Source organism: Schistocerca americana, chromosome X, assembly GCF_021461395.2.
Source record: "Schistocerca americana isolate TAMUIC-IGC-003095 chromosome X, iqSchAmer2.1, whole genome shotgun sequence".
In the NCBI taxonomy this organism is placed as follows: domain Eukaryota; kingdom Metazoa; phylum Arthropoda; class Insecta; order Orthoptera; family Acrididae; genus Schistocerca; species Schistocerca americana.
The window spans coordinates 900,004,016-900,030,851 of NC_060130.1; the positions used below are offsets into that span (position 1 = coordinate 900,004,016).

Sequence of the window (26,836 nt, forward strand, 5' to 3'; positions counted from 1 at the left end):
AAGGGAGATGTAAGGTCTGTATCCCAGCACTGCACCACCGCGTGTTCCGTGCAGAGTTCTGCGGTTAGAGCTCTTTGTGTGCTCAGAAGCGAGATTTTCACCATCGCTTAACCACTTACAACAACTTACCTAATATTCTTGATCTGGTAGTTATCCTTGCGAGGTGCCGAGTATTTATCAACGCAGCTGCCGGTAACAGGGGCGCGTAATTGTTAATTGTTAATGTGCCATTCTCAGGAGTGTGTGGGTGGACGAAGAAATTCACATTTTTTTTGTAAATTTTGTCAGTTGTGGAGGATATCAAATTAAAATGCCAGTATTACAATCGAATTATCGACTTCATTGTAGCTAGCATTTATCTTGTCCCAGTGAGCTTTACATGTACTCTAGTCACTGCACAGCTTGCCCAGACGGAAAGGAAAGAAGATTTGCGGTCTTCTATGTCAGCGACGGAGAACTAAGCTTACAAATGATTCAAACATGATGATGATGATGATGTTTGGTTTGTGGGGCGCTCAACTGCGACAAAGATAATATCGCCGAAATCGCCTACTCTGTTCGTCAGATAACAGTGGAAAGAATTGACACAACTGTGGCCTGCATATTAAGTATCACGAAATTTACGACACATACGTGGAATAACAGTATTCCACATCTGTATAAGGGAAGGGGATGTAATTGTTTGTGTAGAGTGGTCATATGAATGAGCACCGTGTTTTATTTTAGAGTTTGCTTTATTGAAGCGATTTTACATTTAATAATCAGACTTTGACTGGACGGAATGTGAAGACTGTGACAGTGGAACCTTCGTTCACGACTTGCTCTCGACCACCTCCCTGACCTGCTTCGTCAGCCACTCGACGCCCTCCTGCAGCCCCTCGCCGGTGAGGGCGTTGCTGGCACAGATGTGCCACGGCTTGTCCAGGATGCGCTCGAGACCGAGGGCGATGGCGATCTTGACGCTGGAGAGGGCCTCGCGCACGTCAGTCTTGTTGGCGAAGAAGAGGATGGGCAGGCGGCGGCCCACGACGTCCGGGTGCTGCAGCAGCAGGTCCAGCTCCTCGCGCACCACCACCAGCCGCAGCCGGTCGCTGCTGTCCACCACGAAGATGACGCCGTGGCAGTCCTTGTAGTAGTGCTCCCACAGGTCGCGGTACCGGCCGTGCCCCGACATGTCCACTGCCGTGAAGGCCACGTTCTGGTCTGCAACAACAACGACTTGCAGGGACAACCACTAAAGTCGCGTAACGTCGCTGAAATAATACAATATTTAGAACAATACTTCTTGCTGGTCCAGATTGATGATAAAATCTCTAAATAAAATCAGCAATAATTTCAAAGATTTGGCTGGTGTTTGTATTATAAAAATGGTTCTGAGCACTGTGGGACTTAACATCTGAGGTCATCAGTCCCCTAGACTTAGAACTACACTACTGGCCATTAAAATTGCTACATCAAGAAGAAATGCAAATGATAAACGGGCATTCATTGGACAAATATATTATACTAGAACTGACATGTGACTACATTTTCACGCAACTTGGGTGCATAGATCTTGAGAAATCAGTATCCAGAACAACCACCTCTGGCCGTAAAAACGGCCTTGATACGCCTGGGCATTCAGTCAGACAGAGCTTGGATGGCGTGTACAGGTACAGCTGCCCATGCAGCTTCAACACGATACCACAGTTCATCAAGAGTAGTGACTGCCGTATTGTGACGAGCCAGTTGCTCGGCCACCATTCACCAGACGTTTTCAATTGGTGAGAGATCTGGAGAATTTGCAGGTCAGGGCAGCAGTCGAACATTTTCTGTACCCAGAAAGGCGCGTACAGCACCTGCAACATGCGGTCGTGCATTATCCTGCTGAAATGTAGGGTTACGCAGGGATCGAATGGAGGGTACAGCCACGGGTCGTAACACATCTGAAATGTAACATACACTGTTCAAAGTGCCGTCAATGCGAACAAGAGGTGACCGAGACGTGTAACCAATGGCACCCCATACCATCGCGCCGGGTGATAAGCCAGTATGGCGATGACGAATACACGCTTCCAATGTGCGTTCACCGCGATGTCGCCAAACACGGATGCGATCATCATGATGCTGTAAACAGAATCTGGATTCATCCGAAAAAATGACGTTTTGCCATTCGTGCACCCAGGTTCGTCGTTGAGTACACCATCGCAGGCGCTCCTGTCTGTGATGCAGCGTCAAGGGTAACCGCAGTCATGGTCTCCGAGCTGATAGTCCATGCTGCTGCAAACGTCGTCGAACTGTTCGTGCAGATGGTTGTTGTCTTGCAAACGTCCCCACCTGTTGACTCAGGGATTGAGACGTGGCTGCACGATCCGTTACAGCCATGCGGATAAGATGTCTGTCATCTCGACTGCCAGTGGTACTAGGCCGTTGGGATCCAGCAGGCGTTCCGTATTACCCTCCTGAACCCACCGATTCCATATTCTGCTAACAGTCATTGGATCTCGACCAACGCGAGCAGCAATGTCGCGATACGATAAACCGCAATCGCGATTGGCTACAATCCGACCTTTATCAAAGTCTTAAACGTGATGGTACGCATTTCTCCTCCTTACAAGAGACATCACAACAACGTTTCACCAGGCAACGTTGGTCAACTGCTGTTTGTGTATGAGAAATAGGTTGGAAACTTTCCTCATGTCAGCACGTTTTAGGTGTCGCCACCGGCGCCCACCTTGTGTGAGTGCTCTGAAAAGCTAATCATATGCATATCACAGCATCTTCTTCCTGTCGGTTGAATTTCGCGTCTGTAGCACGTCATCTTCGTGGTGTAGCAATTTTAATGGCCAGTAGTGTACTTAAACCTAACTAACCTAAGGACATCACACACATCCATGCCCGAGGCAGGATTCTAACCTGCGACCGTAGCAGCCGCGTGGTTCCGGACTGAAGCGCCTAGAACCACTCGGCCACCGCGGCCGGCTATTGTATTACAAGCAACATGGAAAATGCCTTATACTTTAGTGGGATACGAAGTGTATTGACATAATAAATATACAGGAAATTACCCGAATATGGCATGATTGTCTGTCACTTGTGGCATGGTCGACTTCTTTAGGCTAATTACAGTGCATTATTGCATTATAAAATGTCTTTTACCTCCAATTAAATGTATAAAAAGCACAACTACAGCTCTCCACAAACACCAACAAAGTGCTACTGTCCACCATGAGGATCACATCGTTGTAGTAATTCTAGAACTTATCTTAGAAATCACGATATTGCCCTCTCTGTCCACTGCTGTAGTGAGCACATCTTAGTATGCAAAGATAACTATAGCATTAAATCATTATAAAAAATCAAAATTATTTATGCTTTGCAACCACCGGCGAGTTCTAAAAATTGTCGTGAAGAAATCATCCCCTTCCTACAAAATTCTCGGATGACAACTCTTACAACAATATGGAGATCATTTCGCTGTAAGCACTACCATCAGTTTTGGACATTCTGTCTCACTCAACATCAGCACAGAACTACGGTACATTCCATATCCTTTCCCCTTTCTCCAAGTTGTTTTAGATAGATTATCATCTGCCGGCCGGTGTGGCCGAGCGATTCTAGGCGCTTCAGTCTGGAGCCGCGTGATCGCTACGGTCGCAGGTTCGAATCCTGCTTCGGGCATGGATGTATGTGATGTCCTTAGGTTAGTTAGGTTTGAGTAGTTTTATGTTCTAGGTGACTGATGACCTCAAATGTTAAGTCCCATAGTGCTCAGAGCCATTTGAACCATTTTTGATTATCATCTGACGCACTCTCCTGTTTCCAGAAGACAAACTGAGGCCAGCATTCGAATCTACACTATACTGGTGTACAGAAGGTGGGCGGGTGGCGGGGGAGGGGGGGGCGGGACCAAGGATCAACTGGCACAGTTTGCTGATTTTTTGGTTGTACTCTGAGATCAGTGTGTTTTTCGTCCAGAGTGGTGGAGGAATAAAATTGCTCAGGACAGGATGGTGTTAGTCGCATTATAATTTTCTTCTGAGCCTTGCTATCGGGTCCTAATATCAACTTGACATAATATTTCAGGTATCCACCTGGCCGTCTCTTCAGTGTCCTGCCGAAACGATGCCAACGCCAAAGAGGGCACCTTATATAGCATGCTGAACCTATTAATGTTGCCCCAACGTAATGAAAAACATGCAATGGAAATTTGTGGTAAGGACTATGGGACCAAACTGCTGAGGTCATCGGTCCCTAGGATTTCGCACTAACTTAATCTAACTGTAACTAACTAATGCTAAGGACAACACACACACCCATGCCCGAAGGAGGACTCGACCCTCCGACGGGGGGAGCCGCGCGAACCGTGAAAAACATGCAGTGCCTCCACATGATAACAGTAGATAAGAACGACTTATCGTTATCGAAAATTTTTATCAAAATTATCTCGCAGCTGAGCCGAAGTAAATTTTATTTTTAATCAGATTAATACAGGGTTTCATGTCTTGCTCAAGTTGAAGCCCTTGTTCTGTTAATACGATTATAACTAATTTTAATTGCTTCTTTAAGGTCACAGTCCCAATGGCGGAATGTAGCAACAGCTACCTGTATCTCCTCATATTTCACGCAGTGTCCCTCGATCAGCAACAGCTACCTGTATCTCCTCATATTTCACGCAGTGTCCTTCGATCAAGCAATGCCCCGTCGCGTCGTATTATTCCGGTTGTTGCAACCTAGTGTGGCGGTCATGTTCCACAGGCCTGTCGTGGAGAGTGTGAACAGTCTGGCCTACATAAGCTTTCCTGTAGTGACACTAGACCATCTCAGCCTCATACTATCTTTAACAGAATCCTAATCTTCCTCAACGAACTAACGTACACTTGTTTAGATTGATGATGGTGAAGTGAATCCTGAAATATTGTTGCAAGGTGATCTTAGAATCCTGCCGCAAACATGAAAAGAATACCATAAATTATGACAGCGAGAAAACCTATGTAGTTATACGAGAGATCATTTGCATAATGCAGCTGAGCCGGGTATCTCATGAATCAAGGGCCTCGTCGAGATGGGGTGGCTTGTGTGCCTCAGCGATAGAGATTGTTTGCCGTAGGTGCAAAAACAACAGAGCGGTATCTGTGGAGAGGCCAGGAAACATGTGGCTCCTGAAGAGGGACAGCAGCCTTTTCAGTAGTTGCAGTGCAAAAGTCTGGATAATCGTCTGATATGGCCTTGGAACAGTAGCCAACAGGGCCTTCTTATGCTGGTACTGCAAACGGCTAAAAGCAGAATGAAATTAGAATTGTTATAATTCCCTAGGCCATGCAACTCTACTATATCGTAAATTAATGACGGTATCCTCTTGTGCAAAATATTACGGAGGTAAGATAGTCCATCATTTGGATCTCCAGGCGGAAAGTACTCAGCACGATGATGTAGTCAGGAAAAACAAAACAGCACTCTACTCGTAGGACGTGGAATGTTATATTCCTTAACCGTTTAGATTGACAAAACAATTTCAAAACAGAAATGGACAGACTGTAGACAGACATTGTGGGAATTAGTGAAGTGCGATGGCAGAAAGAGCGGGACTCCTGATCAGGTCACTGAAAGGATATAAATACCAAACCAAATAGGGGTAATGAAGGAGTGGATCTAATAATGAATAAGAAAATAGGAATGCAAGCAAGTGTCTGTGAATAAGATAGTGAACGCGTTATCTTCGCCAAGACAGACACCAAGACAACACTCATAACAATACCACAAGTTTATGTGGCAACTAGCTCCGCAGATGACGAAGAAATTGAAATAGTGTATGATCAGATAACATAAATTATTCAGCTAGTTAAGAGAAGCGAAAATGTCTTTCTGATTCGAGGAAGAGAAAGAAAAATAGTAAGAGAACATGGAATAGGGGAAACGAATGAAAGAGGAAACCACCGTACAGAATTTTGCATAGAGCATGATTTAATCATGACTAATACTTGCTTTAAGATCATGAAGGAAGATTGTACACGTGGCAGATACCTGAAGACAGAGCCGAGTTTGAAACAGATTACGTAATGGGAAGACAGAGGCTTCTAATCCACAATGGAAACTGCAAAACATTTTCAGGAACAGATATGAACACCGACAATAATTTATTGGTTATTAATTGCAGATTAAAAACAGATGAGATTGCAAAAAGGTAGGACATTGAGCAGGTGAGACATGGGCAGACTGAAAGAATTAGAGGTAACTGAAATTTCTAGAAGAAGTTTAGACAACGATTGATTGAAACAAGGGAAAGGAATACAATAGAAGACGAATTCCTAACTGTGAAAGTTGAAATAGCGGAGACAGCAGAGAATCAGATAGGCAAAAAAAGGCAAAGCCCAGTAGAAATCTTGGATAACGCACAAGATGTTGAAGCTAACTGACGAAAGGAGGAAATATAAAAACCCAGCAAATCGAGTCAAAAGGAAATATAGATGTTAAGACAATGAGACTGACAGGAAGTACAAAACGGCAAAGCAGGAACGACTGGACGAGAAAAGCAAAAACGTAGAAGCATAGATAATTAGCGGGGAATTAGATGCTGCCTTTAGGAAAACTAAAGAAATCTTTGAAGAAAACAGAAGAAGCTGCATGAATATCAGGAGCTCAGATGACAAACCAGTACTAAGCAAAAAAGGGGAAGTTGAAAGGTGGGGGAAATGTATAGATATATATAAGGGAAACAGACTTGAAGATAGTATAATAGAAAGAGAAGATGAAGTAGGTGAAGATGAGATGGGAGACACGGTACTACGAGAAGAATTTGACTTAGCACCAAAAGACCTCAGTCGAAAGTCGAAAGAAAGCTCCCGAAGTAAATGACATACCCTCAGAAATACTGAGGACCTCGGGAGAGCCAACCACGACAAAACTATTCCACCTGGTGTGCAAGACATATGAGACAGGCGAAATACCCTCAAACGTCAAGAAGAATGTAATAATCCGAATCCCGAAGAAGGCAGATGCTGGTAAGTATGAATATGACCCAAAACATCAGTTTAATAAGTCATGTACACAAAATGCTGTGACGAATTATTTACAGAAGAATGGAAAAAGCCGTTGAAGCCAACCTAGGGGAAGTTCAGTTTGGGTTCCGGAGACATGCAGGAACACGCGAGGCAGTACTGACCTTCGACTTGTCTTAAAGCAAAGACTGAAGGAAAGCAATCCTACATCTATAGCATTCGTAGATTTAGAGCAAGTTTTTCACAATGTTGAGTAGAATACAAGTCTTGAAATCCTGAATGTAACAGGTGTAAAATATAAGAAGCGAAAGGTTATTTGCAACTTGTACAGAAACTAGACAGCAGCTATAAGAGCCGAAGGACATGAAAGTTAAGCAACAGTTGAGAAGGGAGTGAGACAGAATATTTAGTGTACCAGTTGTGCCTGTGAATCATAACGTTAAAAGGCGTCTGAAGGGCAATTTTGGCCATCTACTAGATCAGAGTCCCAGGGCGCCATTTCGAATCCTAGAGATGAAAAAAGTTTCATCACAACAGTTTGGGCAGAAGGGTGATGAAGTATAGTAATAAACTTTGCCCTATGATCAGATTCTGCGCCTATGTCTTGGAGTAAATCTCTTTCCTCCTTGGCGCCATTCTTGAGAAGCTATCCAAGTCTCGAAGAGACTGCTGAGATATTGTTACTTCTTGCTTTCGTTCATTTCTGAAATCATCCATAACAATAAAAACATAATACTATAGTGCGAATTCAGTGAGCACAATGGTCTATGCGCTATTGCGCAACACTTACACATCGAGTAAGGCCTGTCTCTACACCTTAATTCTTACCATGCATACCGAAGGGGACAGGGGATAAGATCCTGCCTAGGACTACTGAAGAGCTAGACATTTATTTAATTTCTGCAAATATACTGACAACACAGTATTTTGCCTCTAAAACTGGATAGTTTGAGAAAAATGTTAGCGATCTGGCAGTGCTAAAGCTGAAACATAGATACAGTACAAAGTTAACCCCACCGAGAAAATTTCGGAAATGGTTCAAAAATGTTTTCTGAGCATTTTGATACAAGGACCAGTGGTATCCAGTGGCTCGTTACAAAGTAATTCATTTTATTTGATTTCTCATCTCGGTTTATTGCACTAAAAATATCTGCACTACAGTGCAAATGTCGACGGCATGAGCAGTGTATTGTTTTACTCTTAATCCTCAAACTTGTATTTACTTCTGTTCGGTTTTGTCTCGGGTTTGTTTTCCTGGCAGTGTTAGTTATACGTTAAGAGCGATACACGCAGCAGTATGGATAGGTTTAAACGGAAGAGCGGCATAACGACGCTATGCTGAACATTTCCCGCATCGACAGCAGGTCACAGTACCTTTGCTTCTGCAACTTTCACAACCCTTCTAAGTAAATCTAACCGTACTGCTGTTCGTAATTGTTTTTGGCACAAGTAACTCGCCAGAAAAACAAACTCGAGACATACTCGAGCAGTAATGAACGCAGAGTAAAATGGACGTTACTGTTGTCAAGAGCAAGTATCGTGAGTGAATTGAACAAGTTTGTTTCCAAATACAACACACAGTGGAGACAGTCAACATTTGCACTGTTGTGCAGATATTTTCAGTGCTATACAGATACAAAGATACAAGATCGTAAGAAATCAAACGAAAAGCGTTTACTAAGTAACAAAACAACGGAGACTCCTTGTTCCTTAGGCCAATATACTCAGAAAATATCCCTGAACAACTTCCGAAATTTTGTCGGTAGTGTTGGGGTTAATATTGTACGTAGATTCGACTTTGGGCGGTTTCCCTTTCTTTCGAATCACTCTTCCTTTGGCTTGTATTTACAGAAGACTTGAAACTTCTTTAAGTAAACGTACTGAGGCAGTGAATTAAATGCATTATGGTACCAAGTATTTACAACTTTTCATACGCTACATTTTTTTTCTCAAATCTTATTTCAGATTCCGATAATTCGACAACAGATAAACGAATGACGTGTTGCTGTACATGTCATGACTTCGGGGTTTCAAAATACATTATCTGACCAAAAATATCTGGACACTTATTAGTGGACATTATGTGGTGTCACCGCCAGACACCACACTTGCTAGGTGGTAGCTTTTAAATCGGCCGCGGTCCATTAGCATACGTCGGACCCGCGTGTCGCCACTATCAGTGATTGCAGACCGAGCGCCACCACACGGCAGGTCTAGAGAGACTTACTAGCACTCGCCCCAGTTGTACAGCCGACGTTGCTAGGAAAGGTTCACTGAGAATTACGCTCTCATTTGCCGAGACGATAGTTAGCATAGCCTTCAGCTAAGTCAATTGCTACGACCTAGCAAGGCGCCATCACCAAGTTATATTGAGATGATAATACTGTATCAACAAGACCAATGTTAACCAATTGTGGATTAAAGTTAAGTATTCCAGCAGCCACGTACTTTTCTTTATAGCATTCATTACGTATCCTGTTTCAGACCTCACGCCAGCCTGCGTGAGCTTATAGCGTGCATTTCGGCTTCCTCAAACAACACGGTGTTGGCACTTCTGCCGACACTTCACATTAATATGGAATGTGTCCACCACCTACCTTTATGACTGCTTGAACTCTGCTGGGGACACTTTTAATGAGGTGTCTGAATGTCTGTCGGGGAATGGCTGCCCGTTCTTCCTCAAGAGACAAAACTAGAGATGGGAGTGATGTTGACGCAGGAATTTCGAGTGAAGTCAATGTTCTAATTCATCCCAAAGGTATTCCATTTGAGTCAGATAGGGACTCTGGGCAGGCCAGTCCATTTCATGTTTTTATCGGAAATAGGGTGCAGTGTTACTGTCACACAATCAGTCATCGTCTCAGATATGTTCCTCTACTGTTTGCAGTACACAGTGTTGTAAAATTTGCTCGTATTCTTCAGCATTTAGTATTTTCTTAAGTGCGATAATGTGTCCACACCCTAAACAAGAAAAACATCCCTATAACGTAACACCCCATGTCCCGTACTTCACTGTTAGCGCTACACGTAGTAGCAGGTGAAGTTGTCCAGGCCTTCGACAAGCCCAGACAATTTCGCCTGCCTTCCATAGGATACAGCGTGATTCATCACCCCAAATCACTTGTTTCCAAACACACTGGGCGGTAGCGTCGCTCTTTACACCACCACAAGCGTCCGTTAGCACTGATTACAGAACTGTGTGGCTTATGAGAAGCTGGTCGAACGTAGTACCCCATTCTTTTTAGCTCCCTACGCACAGTCATTGTGCTAGCTACCACGATAGAACTCAGAACGATTCCCACCGTTGATTTCATGCGACTTTTTATAACCACTCTCCACAGTGCTCGACGGTTCCTGTCTGTCAGTACATTAGGTCTGTCTGGTCTTGATCTAGCTGTGGTTGTTCCTTCGCGTTTCCACTTAACAGTCACATCTCCAAAGTCGACTTGGGCAGCAATAGAAGGGTTGAAATGTCCCTCATGGATTTCTTACTCAGGTGAAACTCAATGACTGGTCCACGTTCGAACTCACTGAGCTCTCTTGAAAGACAGATTCTGTTGTTTAATGCTTCTCTACTGATAGCACAATACCCCTTTCTTCCTTTTTTTATTCTGGCGGGCACGCCTCTCGTAACATGTGAGGTCAGTTCCGCATTACATAGGGGAGTCCTGATATTTTTGATCAGATAGTGTGTACTTATACTCTGACGATAAAGAAATGCGATTGCTCACAATATTAAGGAACTACACTACTGACCATTAAAATTGCTACACCACGAAGAGGACGTGCTACAGAGGCGAAATTTAACCGACAGGAAGAAGATGCTGTGATATGCATATGATTAGCTTTTCAGAGCATTCTCACAAGGTTGGCGCCGGTGGCGACACCTACAATGTGCTGACATGAGCCGGCCGTTGGTGGCCGAGCGGTTCTGGCGCTACAGTCTGGAACCGCGCGACCGCTACGGTCGCAGGTTCGAATCCTGCCTCGGGCATGGATGTGTGTGTTGTCCTTAGGTTAGTTAGGTTTAAGTAGTTCTAAGTTCTAGGGGACTTACGACCTCAGCAGTTGAGTCCCGTGGTGCTCAGAGCCATTTGAACCATTTTGCTGACATGAGTAAAGTTTCCAACCGATTTCTCATACACAAACAGCAGTTGACCGGCGTTGCCTGGTGAAACGTTGTTGTGATGCCTCGTGTAAGGAGGGGAAATGCTTCTCATCACGTTTCCGACTTTGATAAAGGTCGGATTGTAGCCTATCGCGATTGCGGTTTATCGTATCGCGACATTGCTGCTCGCGTTGGTCGAGATCCAATGACTGTTAGCAGAATATGGAATCGGTGGGTTCAGGAGGGTAATACGGAACGCGTGCTGGATCCCAACGGCCTCGTATCACTGGCAGTCGAGATGACAGGCATCTTATCCGCATGGCTGTAACGGATCGTGCAGTCACGTCTCGATACCTGAGTCAACAGATGGGGACATCTGCAAGACAACAACTACCTGCACGAACAGTTCGACGACGTTTGCACCAGCATGGAGTATCAGCTCGGAGACCATGGCTACGGTTACCCTTGACGCTGCATCACAGACAGGAGCGCCTGCGATGGTGTACTCAACGACGAACCTGGGTGCACGAATGGCAAAACGTCATTTTTTCGGATGAATCCAGGTTCTGTTTACAGCATCATGATGGTCGCATCCGTGTTTGGCGACATCGCGGTGACCGCACATTCAAAGCGTGTATTCGTCATCGCCATACTGGCGTATCACCCGGCGTGATGGTATGGGGTGCCATTGGTTGCACGTCTCGGTCACCTCTTGTTCGCATTGACGGCACTTTGAACAGTGGACGTTACATTTCAGATGTGTTACGACCCGTGGCTCTACCCTTCATCCGATCCCTGCGAAACCCTACATTTCAGCAGGATAATGCACGACCGCGTGTTGGAGGTCCTGTACGGGCCTTTCTGGATACAGAAAATGTTCGACTGCTGCCCTGGCCTGCAAATTCTCCAGATCTCTCACCAATTGAAAACGTCTGGTGAATGGTGGCCGAGCAACTGGCTCGTCACAATACGGCAGTCACTACTCTTGATGAAATGTGGTATCGCGTTGAAGCTGCATGGGCAGCTGTACCTGTACACGCCATCCAAGCTCTGTTTGACTGAATGCCCAGGCGTATCATGGCCGTTATTACGGCCAGAGGTCGTTGTTCTGGATACTGATTTCTCAGGATGTATGCACCCAAGTTGCGTGAAAATGTAATCACATGTCAGTTCTAGTATACTATATTTGTCCAATTAATACCCGTTTATCATTTGCATTTCCTTTTGGTGTTGCAATTTTAATGGCCAGTAGTGTATTTGTCATGATGGATTAGTACGCGAACAGTGTTCTTATGCTGTGAGAAGTTTAATGAAAACAGTTAACTTAGTGGGAGTGGTCTCTAAATTTATTACAGATATTCTTACGCTCGATGGAAGGTAAATAAGAGTGAGCTCCTACCCTCCCTCACAGAACGCGCCATGCGGAAATTATTTGGACACTGGAAGGGACGATCTTAGTCGTGTGTGGACTCAAATGGATCCTTCTTTCAAAGCGGACACTACTAACTGAACATATTTCGTTTGTTGTTGTTGTGGTCTTCAACTGGTCTGATGCGGCTGTCCATGCTACTCTATCCTGCGAGTCTCTTCATCTCTGAATAACTACTGCAACACACATCCTTCTGAATATGCTAACTGTATTCATCTCTTGGCCTCCCTCTACAATTTTTACCCTCCACGCTTCCGACCTTGCTAACTTGGTGATCTTTTGACATCTCAGAATGCGTCCTACCAACTCTGCCTATCTTTTGGTCAAGGAGTGCCACAAATTTCTTGTCTCCCCATCTCTATTCACTACCTCTTCATTAGTTACGCGATCTACACATCTAATCTTCAACATTCTTCTGTAGCACCACATTTCGAAAGCTTCTATTCTCTTTTTGTCTAAACTGTTTAGCATCCATATTTCACTTCCATACATGGCCATATTCCAGACAAATACTTTCAGAAAAGACTTATTAACGCTTAAAACTACATTCGATGTTAACAAATTTCTCTTGTTCATAAATGCTTTTCTTGCCATTGGCAGTCTACTTTTACATCCTCTCTACGTCGGCCTTTGTCGCTTATTTTGTTTTCCAAATAACAAAACACATTTACTGCTTTAAGTGTCTCGTTTCCTAATGTATTACTCTCAGCTTCACTTGATTTAATTTGCCTTATGCTTGTTCTGCTTTTATTGATTTTCATCTTATATCTTTCTTTCAAGACAATGTTCATTCGGATCAACTGCTTTTCCTTTGCTCTCTCTGACAGAATTACAATGTTATCGGCAGACCTTGGTTTTTATTTCTTCTCCCTGAACTTTAATTCCTACTCCAAATTTTTCCTTTTGGTTCCTTTACTGCTTGTTCAATGCACAACTTGAATAACGTCGGTGATAGGCTACAATCCTGTCTCACTCCCTTCCCAACCATTGCTTCCCTGTCATGCCCAGCGGCTCTTGCAGTTGCCGTCTGGTTTCTGTACAAGTTGTAAACAAATTTTCGCTCATCAAAAACTTTTTTAAGTCTACAAATGCTATAAACGCAGGTTTGCCTTTCCTTAACCTATCTTCTAATGTAAGTCGTAGCATCAGAATGCCTCGCGTGTTCTTAAATTTCTCTTTAATCCAAACTGATCTTCCCCGAGGTCGGCTTCTATCAGTTTTTCCATTCTTCTGCAAACAGTTCGTCTTAGTATTTTGCAAACATGTCTTATTAAACTGATAGTTCGGTAATTTTTACACCTTTCAGCAACTATCAGCAAGGCTATCAGTAGTTCTGACGGAATACCGTCTACTCCCGGCGCCTTGTTTCGACTTAATCTTTCATATAATCTATCAAATTCTTCTCGCAGTATCATATCTCCCATCTCATCTTCATCTATGTTCATTCTCCTTTCTATGATCTTACCTTCTAGTTGATTTCCCTTGTATAGGCCCCCCCTTTCTATGATCTTACCTTCTATTTGATTTCCCTTGTGTAGCCCCTCTATGTACTCCTTCCACATTTCAGCTTTCCCTTGTTTTGTTAGTACTGGTTTCCGATCTGAGCTCTTGATATTCTTGCAGCTTCTTCTCTTTTTTCCCCAAAGGCTTCTTTAATTTTCCTGTAGGCAATATCTACTTTTCCCCTAGTGAAATATGCTTCTAAATCCTTACATTTGTGCTCTATCCATTCCTGCTTAGCCATTTTGCACTTCCTGTCAGTCTCATTTTTTAAACGTTTGTATTCCCTTTCATCCGTTTCATTTGGCTCCATTTTTATATTTTCTCCTTTCATTAATTAAATTCAGTATCTCTTATTTTATCCAAGAATTTCTACTAGGCCATGTCATTTTATCTATTTGATCCTCTGCAGATCTCCTGTTAGCTGACAGGGAGACCTAGTCACACATATGTTTTCCGCCGCGCGGTTAGAGGCGCTATGTCACAGATTCCGCGGCCCCTCTCGCCGGAGGTTCGAGTCCTCCCTCGGGCATGTGTGTGTGTGTGTGTTGTTCTTAGCGTAAGTTAGTTTAAGTAGTTTGTAAGTCTAGGGACCGATGACCTCAGCAGTTTGGTCCCTTAGGAAACACACATCAGTATTCCCCGCAATTTGAAACATAAATGCTAAAACATGGATTTGTGGCTGCTCACACTTTTAACTGGTGTGTGACTGAAAAACTTGGCGATCTCAAAATCAAAATATGCTGTATTTCTACAGATTTTTGACTCTTACCAGTTCAGTGTGAGTAATCGGTGTTGCAAATAAAATCTGTGTTGATACTAATTACCTAGAATGTACCTTAAGGCAGTGTTGTGTTTTGTAATGTCCTGGAAATCATCAACACATTGACAAATTAACCGGTTGTAATATCATGTAGTTTACAGATGATGGTAAACAGGTATCACTTATCTCGCAACCTTAAATTATTTATCGTTTTATAAACGCCAAATTTACAGAACTCGTAAGCAAAAGAACCACTTCTCAACTTGTTTGTGTATTCTGACAAGAGGATTACAAACATTTATTTTCTGTGGCAAACTAACTCAAAAACGACATACTTTGAAATTTCTCTATGTTGAATCCCACTGTAGGTACAATTTCCATGGCTCTGTCTTCTTCATTCTTGAAATGGTTGATTACGGTTGACTTGCCGCTATTGTTCAGTCCAACGACGAGAACATTCACCTCTTTCTTTTTTCCAAACAGCGTCGTCAACTTTTCCCACAGACCCATAGCCAACTAAAGATTTTTCTGCAGCATAAAAGTTAGAAATATTTCAAAATTTCGTAATAGAGAAAGATGCAATACAGAATTTTGTTCGGTTATAATGAATTCTGTCTGACTCTACTTACTTCAATCAACATAGCAGAATTAAAATGTTATTTGCAATGCTGTTACTTCTTTGTCGAGTCTCAGTCGATACGGGCAAGCAGTAGTTATTAGAATCCTTAAGTCCTCTGGTTGTTTATAGTCAGCGAATTAATAAATCGTTTTTTAAGGCTACTCGCCAAACGTAGATTGTCCACCTGAAACAAAAAACCATAAAAAGTGCCTTTAAATTTTAAGAAATTCAATCCTGTATATTTTGAATTAAAATAAGATGAAATCAAGAAAATATGAACGCTTAGACACACAGACAGGAGATTCATACCACATAAAGCACTTAATGTAGAGGTAAAATATCACAGGCACAATTGAATAGTTTCAAAACTGAAAATTATAACGATTAAGGGATTTCCTCTATTTCGACAACTACTAACGAGATGAAACCATACGGAGCACCTTAGCAAATATATGACTGACTCGAGCAATGTTTGACTAATACAACCTAGTACGTTATACTGGACAACGAATGTTCCGCAGAAAGGAAAGTAACATCGGGTTTTCACCAGGGAAGCTTGAAAGGACCTCTCATATTTTCAGTATAAATGAATTACTTTTCAGATATTGTCAGCAGCATTACGGTAAAAGATTGATCACTGGCGATGCAATTGAGTACTGGGAAGTATCGTCTTTGGATGATGGTAAGGAATTGCATAAGGACTTGGAAAAAATATCCGCTTTGTGTAATGAATGGCAGCTCTCTTTAGACGTGGATGTATGTAAAATAGTGCTTATAACAAAGCGAAAGAACCGTATATTATCTGATTACATGATTAGTGGTGAATATCTTGAGCACGTCACATCGCGCAATTATTTAGGGCTAATACTACCAAGTGATATAAAATGGGAAGACTACATAAAGCCAGTTTTAGGGAAGACGAATGGAAGACTTGGATATGTTAGAAGGGTTCTGGGAAAGCGTGTTGTGCCTGTAAAATAAACCGCATACAAGGTGCTCACACCAGCTTGCGATGTATACCACAGTTTCATCCCAGTACGCTGCCAGCTAGCGTGGCGTTACCACTACGAAGTGTGTCCACTTGTGAGTTGCGCTCTGTCATTCGCTTTTTTCGCAGGAGAACAACTATCCGCTGTTGATATCCATCGGGAGTTAACCTCTGTTTATGGGGACGGCTGTTTGAGCATTAGAATGGTTCGACGTTAGCGTGTACAGTTTGTGGGAGACATGAAGATGCGCATGACGAACAGTGAACAGGGAGGCTCACTGCAGTGAGGTGTGATGATGCCATTATTGCACTTGCAATATTGTGGAGGAATAGCGTTGCGCTACAGTTTACAACATCCTGAAGCGGCTACCTTCTGGGGCTGCAATTTGACAAAAAAATGGTTCAAATGACTCTGAGCACTATGGGACTTAACTTCTGTGGTCATCAGTCCCCTAGAACTAAGAACTACTTAAACCTAACTAACCTAAGGACATCACACACATCCATGCTCCAGGCAGGATTCGAACCTGCGACCGTAGCAGTCACCCGGTTCCGGACTGAGCGCCTTAACCGCAAGACCACCGCGGCCGGCGGCAATTTGACACTCAGCCATCACAAAGACCCTGACAGACTATCTGCACCACTGCAAAATCTATGCAAGATGGATGCCACGTTTTCTGAGTGAGATCCACAAGCAGCATAGGATGGATTCAGCCAGTATTTTTCTGGAAATTCGTAAGAGAGAGGTAGATCTGCACTTCACTCGGCTCGTCACCGGGAATCAGACCTGGATCCACCATTCCAGTGCATGGTGTGGAAGAATCCTAGCGAAAATGTCCATTTGGCAGGGAAAGTTACGCCAACCAACTCCTGAGACTGTCGAGGGGGTTTAGCTCGTTCACCGTCTGCCTTGCGATGAATTTCGATCGATGTTGATTCTGCCATCAGCCACAATAAGCGTAAGATACAGGACCCTGCTGACCTACCAAGTGCACTTGTTTGTTCGCCTAAAGCATCCCATAACAGTTCTGTACATTTATGCAGACAATTGACCTTATTACTAAGAAATTATTACAGAATGGCTCCATAAACATCTCACGATATGAGATTCATCTATACTATTGTGCAAAACTTAAGAATGAAAGTAACTTTCGCATGATGTGTCACTGTTAAGTAACATAGCTCAGTGAAACTTGGACCAAACATAGAAAGAGCTGCTACAGTAGGTTCCTGGGTGCATTCATTGCGTGTTCCCACTTCTCACCATATGAGAGTACGTCCAGCATGGTAGAACGTGACCGTTTTGACGTTCTGCGTATTATGGTGTAGGAACACATTAAGTTTCTTGTTCTTCTTAACCGTCTGTTATTACATCACAACACTTTCAAATCTGTTACTATACACTGATATGGAGCGCTAACCTCCTCGCCGTGGGCGCATCTGAAGAAATCCTGTGCACTTGGATGGGCGAGGACTCGGCAAGATCCATTCATTCACGGAATGTGGAATGTAGCGGTCTACTTCTGGTCGGCTGCAGATTAAATCGGTAACAGTGCTGCAGGGCGCGTTGGTCAAAGACAGTGCGAGGGGGTCTTTCAGTCTCTAATTTTACCTAAGACAGCGAGAATGCTCTGTGTCTCCCATCCGCATAGAGACAGATCGCAAATTAAGCACTATGCTTGAGGTGCTAGAAATCTGTAGAGCGCTGTCTGGTATACTTTGATGATGTATATGTTCGAGAATTAACAATGAATGGACGTACTGCACGGTCATCTATCTAAATTCGTAATAATACTCGCAAAATAGGGAAGGGACGGTTTAGCTGTGACACTGAAATTGGGAAACATGCTTTTGCATCATTGGTTGGTGTTGAAATTACTGTAAAATTGCTAAAATTGTTTGCACTATCAACTGTAATTCTTATTATTTCAGTACATCGACGTATCTTTTCTATCCCATCCGTCCGCTGGTACACTGTTGGTTACCACACAATGATTGACTGACATCTCTTGTTTGAGTTGGAGAATGAGTTTTAGTGGAGGGGCAACACCTTCTGGGGGTCACTAGCACCGAAACAGTGATCGCGTACATGACTTCAATATGAGGAATCAGTCGAAACGGAACGCAGAGCCATCAGCTATTTCGTCACTGTGACAGAGGAGTTTAAATGTAGAGGTTGTCAATCACCTTCGGGCAGCAGTTTAGGAACTCTCCACAACGCCACCAAACTCTTCCAGTTTCCTTACTTTGTAACTGTCTTTTATTTAAAATCATCCATTGTGTGTGATGTGTTATTATAGCAGCAGTAACAACATGACTTATACCATGTGACGTCTAGTTTTCTGTGAGAAGCAATTCATCATAACGTGTTAATGTGAATTTAGAACCTGACACAGACCTCGAAGTGGTGGCAGAAAAACCAAACTGTATGGCAGTGTACAAAGTGTGTTACAGCAGAAAAAAACAATGTTTTAAACAATGACACAGGGTCACAGGGAGGATCTCTTCGACTTATAATATAGTTTGTGGGACACGGTCATCCTCCTGCAGTACAGGCGATGTATCTTTATACTGGTCCGTGCAATGGATCAATAGCTGTATATTGAATGGTATCATCACATGAGCTCGATGCCGGCACGTAGACGGTATTTATTTTCGATATATGGGAGGAGAGAGACGCGGTAAAAATCTTGTCTAGTTCTCTACAGGATGAACTTAGTGGAGCTTTTATAGTTTGTAATTTTTCTCTGTTGGATGGTACAGAATAACAAAGTAGCATGTTGCGGTGATAGACGTGAATGGGTCCTGAGGGACTACTTAAAACGACGTTAGAATTTTACTGTAGCAGATAGGTTCGAGAAAGGTGACTCTTTTCGAGATATGAGAGTGCCAGAAATATGATTCTCTAGTGGCTGTAATCATTAAAGGACTTCTCCACAGGATCCAACGCAGGTATGAGGTTGAATGGAGAGACTCGATTCCAAATTCCAGAGAGCATTTTTAGCGGATAGCATAACACTAGTGATCTGAAAAGCTAGTGTACATTTCTTACGACCTCAATCAGCACATCATCTATTTTTTGTGACACTTCTCAAACAACCATCGCCTATAACCCAGTCGATATACCATCGAACCTCTGACATGGCATCGAGACAGAATGCATTACAAATACTGGAGAAATATCTAGCAGCAGTGGCGTGTTGGAGTTTCAAATACTGGTTTCATACCACGTTCCTTTCACTTTCTAAATTCGGTAGTTTTATTGCGAGGTTGCACTGTTGGCGACGTGTAACAGCACTTTTGGTCTGATACTATACACTCCGGCGATCACCGTCTATATTCAGTGTCACGGTATTTGTCTGGTAAAAACCACTTCATTCAGAGGTAATGCCAACCTCAATTTATAAAGCCAGTATAGCTTTTCACATGGATACTTCTGTGCACCTGTAGAATCAAGACCGCTTGTGACCGTATCATACAGTAGTTGTTGCGATCGGGTTTTTTAACATCTGGCGGTTTGTAAGACGATTACGCCTCTCTTTCTAAGACACAGTGGTACCACTCTCAAGAAAAACTTATAAGACATGTTCACCCATCGCTGATTATCTCTCAGTATTATTTCGTATCGTCAGCAATCATTTATTGGCGAAGCATTATACTTAATAGTGGGGGATGCGTGATAGTTTCACCATGAGCATCAGACTTATGAAGTATGTGCGTGCGTGTTCCCCCATGTGCAAAGGGAATGACTATGTCTGGTCATAAGGAAGGTATGGATTTGACGTGGAATACTGTGATAGCAGAGGGAAAAGTATGTCCAGTCATAAGAATGGTACAGATATTTCTGTTTCCAGGGCTGCAGCCGTCAGCCGGGTGTATTTCTGATACTTCGGCTCATTGTCGAATGTCGTTCAACTGATACCGCAATCGTAACATTTAATTGTAAGTATAGCGATCAAATACATATGTGACTGATTTCTTAGGACAATTCTGTCTAATGGTGCGTGGCGCGCCAACGGTGGTCTGTGGCGGGAATGATTCACGTTTCCCATTAACGGCAGGAGCCGTCCGAATGGAAAGGCCTGTTGGGATGCAGGGATGCAGGTGACATATCCATCTCGTCCTCTAGACGGCCGAATAGCGAACTAATACTTAGTATGTGTTGGACAGCTTTCGTGGTCACGTGGAAATTTGAGAGAATTCAATATGGACATGTGTTTGCACTAGGCCATTATTCCCTCCCACGTAAATTGTCCAGTGGACTGCTTCTTCACATTTCCCATCTTTATTTAGTTGAGAGAACATCGATTGTGGTGTGCGCATCTAGCAGGTGAAAGACGAATGGAAGACACATTTGCTGGTTCTCTAGACATGAGAAACACCTTAGCTGAGTTTGTGAATTATAAGGATGATATGGAATCTGTTATATCATCAACACTGGTATTCGCGAGTGGAAATATCAGTTTCTTCTATTTTTTTCGAGGTTTCACGTAAAGGTCTTGGCAGACAGGATAAATTTCTAGTTACTCTATGGTTTACAGCACGCTCCACCTCGCTAAGGGTTCGGGTTTGTAGAGAAATAATTTCCATCCTCTATCTTCGGAATCATGTTGCACGAGCGATCGGTAGGATCCTGCTATGTGCTTGATATCAAGAAGTATCGCGAAAATGCCATGATATTCTGGCAAACCACGTGAAAATACATGTGTTCTTGAAATCCCAGAGTCTGGAGATGCGTGTGGAAAGCAAGCAAGCAAGCAAATAGGTCAGGACCAGAGGCAGTGACGCCTTTGTGCCTAGGGGAACCAACCTAGCCTTTGTACAATAGTCTTCGCAGTACATGTACGAGTGTCTGGTGGACGCTACTGCGTGTCCTATCGTGAGGGAGGTTAGATTCAGCACATCGATAGCCATAAGGGGAATGAAAGTATTTTTTTTTTTTTGCATGGAAAATTATGCGCACTGTAGATACTGAGATTCGTTCCAGAACCATGGTCGTAAAGAGGAGACATATCCAGTACATTGCTTGGTGTCAGACTATGGCAGCAATCCTAATATTTATATGTAGTTACACTGATAAATGTGTGTCTGGTTCGTAGTATTCTTGTGAGTCTGGAGATGGCTGTAGAAAGCGTAGCAGCAAGCAAACAGGTCGGAGCAAGAAACACTAACGCCTTTGTTCCGAGATGGGGCTTGCCCATTCTTTGTACATCAGTTCAGAGAGTCCGAGAAAGCTTATGGCTTATGTCGATTTGTCTCGTGTCTCCCCTTGGACGGGTGAATACTGAGCTAATACCCAGTTTGTGTTGAGCTGCCTTCGGGACCGCGTGTGTCGCGTGTCTACTCTGTGGAAGTTTGAGAAGATCCAATATGACAAGTGTCTGCGCTGGGAGTATTGATAGTGTTCTCCTGGGATGCACATCAGTGTACTGCATTATTTACGAGCAGTTTGTAGGTCTGCAGACTATTTACTGTGACCTCAAGCATGTCAGGGGGAGTGTTTTGTATCAGTGTAATAAATAAACTATATGAAATTCGTATCTAAATAAATTGTTCCAAAAATAAATAAAGTACACTCCTTCATCTCTCCAGCAGCCCAGAACAGAATGAGTCCTTTTCCTACAATTTTTCCCCTCCAGACCGCCGTCTTGCATTACTTCATGGGAGGGACAATGGCGCCCTCTGGTGGCAGTACTGTGTACAAGGTCAGTTGGACTCCAGACCTCATGGTGAACAAACTGGATGGATCTACTGCCTCAAATTGTTTAAATAAACTCTGCATGCAAAATAAAGACTTATGTCCATCCTATCCAGCACAGGCTGAGTCCTTTTCCTGCCAAAACCTAGGAAGAGGTGGCGGTCGGATGACTTAGGTTAGTGTAGGTAGACCAAGTGAGCTATTTTTCCACCATTTTCTTGGGTTAGTGTAGGTATCTGTGGTGTGTTGCATTGTCCTGCTAGAATTGGAACTTCCCGCCATTTTCTGGCGGAGGGGAGGGAGGAGAGGAGGGAGAGGGGAGATGGTTAGGTTAGTGGAGGTAGCCCAATTGATCTATTTTCCTGCTAAAATTTGAACTTTGCACCATGACGTCATAGCGATGTTGCCATATCTATTGCTACCATCTTCGATCCGCCATCTTGAATAAATTTGGCAAAAATGGAGAGTGGGGTGGAGCCTCCCTTGTTTTACTACTCGCACACCCTATTAAGAACCATGTCACGGCGGTTGTTGCGTACGGGGGACCATCACGAATTACAGTGACTTCAGTGTAATTATTATCTTTGAATAAAAGTGTTTTTCCGTTCGTCTCATTGCATATTTCTTTCAGTTACCCTCCGTACTATACTGTAGTATTTCTTTGTATGTATGGTCCAAGTTTCATCGAGCTGTATTTCTTGGCAGTGATACATAATGCGAAAGTTACTTTCGTCGTTAAGTTTTGCACGCCAGTGTAGTCGTTATCGTATCGCGTGCATTTTGGATAATATCAAGAGGCAGACGATTAGTTTCGCAAGGGCTAAATCCAGTTGAACGGTTAAGGATCGTTTACGGCCTTCCAGTGTTTTCGCATTTTGTTGGTTCCATCTCATCATAAACTACTTACTTCTTCAGATGTACTACGCTTTAGTAGTGAGAAGTTATTTCGGCACAAAAATGTAGTGTTATTGCATTTTGCAGCACTTGTCTCATCAATGTCTAAATAGTATATATCACACAAAACTCAAAATTCTCTGAAATAGGCAGACCTTTCAGCTGAATGAAGTTCCTGCGAAAGTCGGTCTGAATCGCCACACTAATTATTCACACAAATGAAATGAGTGGTTCTGTCGGTTATTGGAGTCTGAAAGTATTCTCCAGATAATCCAAAACATCTTGTATGAACAGTGTTCAGCAGTTTTCACAAATTTAAGGAATATCATTTTGAAAAACTCCATCAGCTACTCGGTGAAAATATTTTTGTTATAATAACTAGTTTCTGTATGTACTGATCATCATGTTTGCGACAGTGCGCAAGTGAAACTGTTGTGGCGTAGCAAGACAGCCACGCCACGGAAGTAGCCGAAAGGCACGCGTTTAGTTCACGCAGGCAAGAGATAGGTCTGTAACAGGATACGTAATGAATGCGATAAAGAAAAGCACGTAGCTTCTGGAATACTTAACTTTAATCCATCCTTGGTACATCGCTATTGACGATATAAGTGAGACTCCATAGATACATGCAATGTTACTAATGGCGCCTTGCTAGGTCGTAGCCATTGACTTAGCTGAAGGCTATTCTAACTATCTGCTCGGCAAAGGAGCGAGGCTTCGTCAGTGTAGTCGCTAGCTACGTCGTCCGTACAACTGGGGCGAGTGCTCGTCAGTCTCTCGAGACCTGCCTTGTGGTGGCGCTCGGTCTGCGATCCCTGACAGTGGCGACACGCGGGTCCGACATGTACTAATGGACCGCGGCCGATTTAAAGCTACCACCTAGCAAGTGTGGTGTCTGGCGGTGACACCACAGAAACAACATGTAAAAATTGTAAATGTCTAATGAGTCAGCAGATATACGAGGGACAGAGAGTTTCCAACCACCTAGCAAGTGTGGTGTCTGGCGGTGACACCACAGAAACAACATGTAAAAATTGTAAATGTCTAATGAGTCAGCAGATATACGAGGGACAGAGAGTTTCCAAGATCATTTCAACAGCATTTTCTTACAAAATAACGTTATGACTTCCAGTTTGTAATGACGAAACATCACAAAATATGGAACAGACATCCGGAAACTGGGACAGAGGGCACAGGAAGACAGCAACGAAACAATTGGCTAACTTGCATTGACCGTGTCTTTCTCGTCATACTATTGGATTTCCGCGACAGTTCTATGATTTTCGGTAGCCCAAATTCTGCAGTTGTGGGTGTTGACAGACTCTCAGAGTGTGAAACGGGCTTCGACGGGCCACAGCACGTTAGATAACCAATCTTCATTTTGCCCCATTTTTCTAAGTGCCCACACCACAAATTATCTCTGTGTCTCAAAACTGGTGGTTAAGAGTGCGCAATGACGCTGGATTTTGTACGGATAGCACTGGAGGGTACATCTTAGTGCTCTTCAAACAATAATGCGTGGAATGCCAGTGCGACGTGCGACTTCACGAGCGGTGACTTCGCCATGCGGAGATGAACCCGCTAAAATCTCCATTTCTAACTGAACCGTTCGAGCAGCAGAAGCATTTGCGTCTGGTCACTCACTATGTGGCCGATCGTCTAAACAACCCGTTGCCTCGGACACCGTGATCATTTTCTTCACAGCGTCATTTGTCACAGGACCTTTACCCGTTCGAATACCCTGCTTATAGCGACTGGATCATAAACTTGCAGTAGCTGATTCTCCATTCTGATAGTAAAGCTTCACTAAGAGAGCCTTTTCTGGTAAAGTCAACATTCCGCGACAGCTGGCACATCTGACTCCCTCTCTCACTACAGCTCGTTTTATAAACGATTCTCTTGCGGCTTTGCTGACATGTTGCTGTCCAGTGCCATCTGTTGGCCGATTTTTGCACGCGTTTTTGGTTTCAATAAAACCCCATGTCATTTCAGGCATGTGTGTCAAGTTTTACCTCTCTATTTACAATATTCCGTGAATTAGCACATTTTCAAATGCCAACAGACTTTTGGGTAACCCTGTAGATTGCCATGTTTCACCCGCTGTTCCAGATAGCGTCAGATGGGATTACGATGGGGTGATTTAGCGAATCAGTCGAGGTATGACAGGGTACCTAAGTGTTCGTCATACTAGGAAAGTTTGCGTGCCGTCCTGTAAACATTGCTGTTACCATCTTGGAAAAAAGGGTCTGCCCACAGCGTGCTCGTGATGAAGATGTTGAAGAAAGGGAAACATTTGCTTACCAAGAATGTTGAAATAAACGTTCTGGTTCATGTTAATGGTAACCTGAATGAGTGTTCACTGGTCATCGTACGAAAACACCCCGCAAAACATCACATAACCACCTCCAGCCTGAAGTGCATTCATACAAAGGGAGTTAAACGCCTCATTGGGCCGTTGTTGTACTGGAAGCCTCGCATCATTTCAAAAAGAGGCTAACCAGCAGCTCGTCGGATCCCTCTACACACATCGAATCAGCTACTGCCCAGTTTCTGTGCTCCTTGGCTGAGTAAAGATGTGCAGCTCCGTGTGCTGGATTGAGCAGCAGACCTTTGCGGGGTTCCAAATTCCGAAAGTCCACTGTGTGCAGTTGTCTTTGCAATGAGCATTTGGAAATTGGTTGAGATGGACTTGCATTCCCTGACTATAGCAATTACTATCGGGTTTGAAACCGGCTGTTGTTGACAAGACATAACACTTGCCTTCGGTTCCCGTCAGTAAGGATGCTTTTAGAATCACTGTTCTTACACCGTGTTACATGACTGTGAGTGGTTCACCATTACTTGCAGACAGGTTAGTCAGTCTGCGTCGATACACTAACAACTCGGACAACTTCACTCACTGTGCGATCATGGGCACGTCCAAACACGATAGTTCCTTCCAGCCATTCCGTGATGTCTCCACGCTGATCCACCTTAATGCGTTGATTCCATACAGCCTACTGGCGCATACACATCATTTCACTGTCATCACTTACGTCAGCAGTGGAGCGTCACATGACGTCCTGTACCAGTTCTACACCACCCACATCGTTCCAAAGCGACTACTGTGCAATTTTAAGGTGGGTCATTGGTATTTTGTCTAGTGAGCTTATGTAACAAAGTTTTACTTGCATTGTTGTTGTTCTTGTGGTCTTGAGTCCAGAGACTAGTTTGTTGCAGCTCTCCATGCTACTGTATCCTGTGTAAGCCTTTTCATCTCCCAGTACCTACTGCAACCAACATCCTTCTGAATCTGATTAGTGAATACATCTCTTGGTCTCCCTCTACGATTTTTACCCTGCACGCTGCCCTCCAATACTAAATTGGTGATCCCTTGGTGCCTCAGAATGTGTCCTGCCAACCGATCCCTTCTTCTAGTCAAGTTGTGCCACAAATTTAGCCTCTCCCCAGTTCTATTCAATACCTACTCATCAGTTATGTGATCTACTCATCTTATCTTCAGCATTATTCTGTAGCACCACATTTAGAAAGCTTCTATTCTCTTCTTGTCTGAACTATTTATCGCACTCCATACAAATACTTTCAGAAACGACTTCCTCACACTTAAATCTATACTCGATGTTAACAAATTTCTCTTCTTCAGGAACGCTTTCCTTGCCATTGCCAGTCTACATTTTATATCCTCTCTACTTCGACCATCTTCAGTTATTTTGCTCCCCAAATAGCAAAACTCATCTACTGCTTTAAGTGTCTCATTTCCTAATCTAATTCCCTCAGCATCACCCGACTTAATTCGACTACATTCCATTATCCTCGTTTTGCTTTTGTTTATGTTCATCTTATATCCTCCTTTCAAGACA

The 26,836-nt window shown here is 43.4% G+C and overlaps 1 protein-coding gene across 1 annotated transcript in view; it reads right to left on the bottom strand.

Moving 5' to 3' along the window:
- Positions 1 to 764: 764 nt before the first annotated feature.
- Positions 765 to 26,836, bottom strand: part of LOC124556614 (ADP-ribosylation factor-like protein 6) — a 72,611-nt gene continuing 46,539 nt past the window's right edge. Inside the window, exons 2-4 of the mRNA XM_047130580.1 lie at positions 15,407 to 15,580; positions 15,113 to 15,305; positions 765 to 1,203 (exon numbers count right to left, since the gene is read on the bottom strand). Coding sequence (XP_046986536.1) covers positions 812 to 1,203; positions 15,113 to 15,287 — 567 coding nt within the window. The 5' untranslated portion in view covers positions 15,288 to 15,305; positions 15,407 to 15,580 and the 3' untranslated portion in view covers positions 765 to 811. The remainder of the gene's footprint in view (positions 1,204 to 15,112; positions 15,306 to 15,406; positions 15,581 to 26,836) is intronic.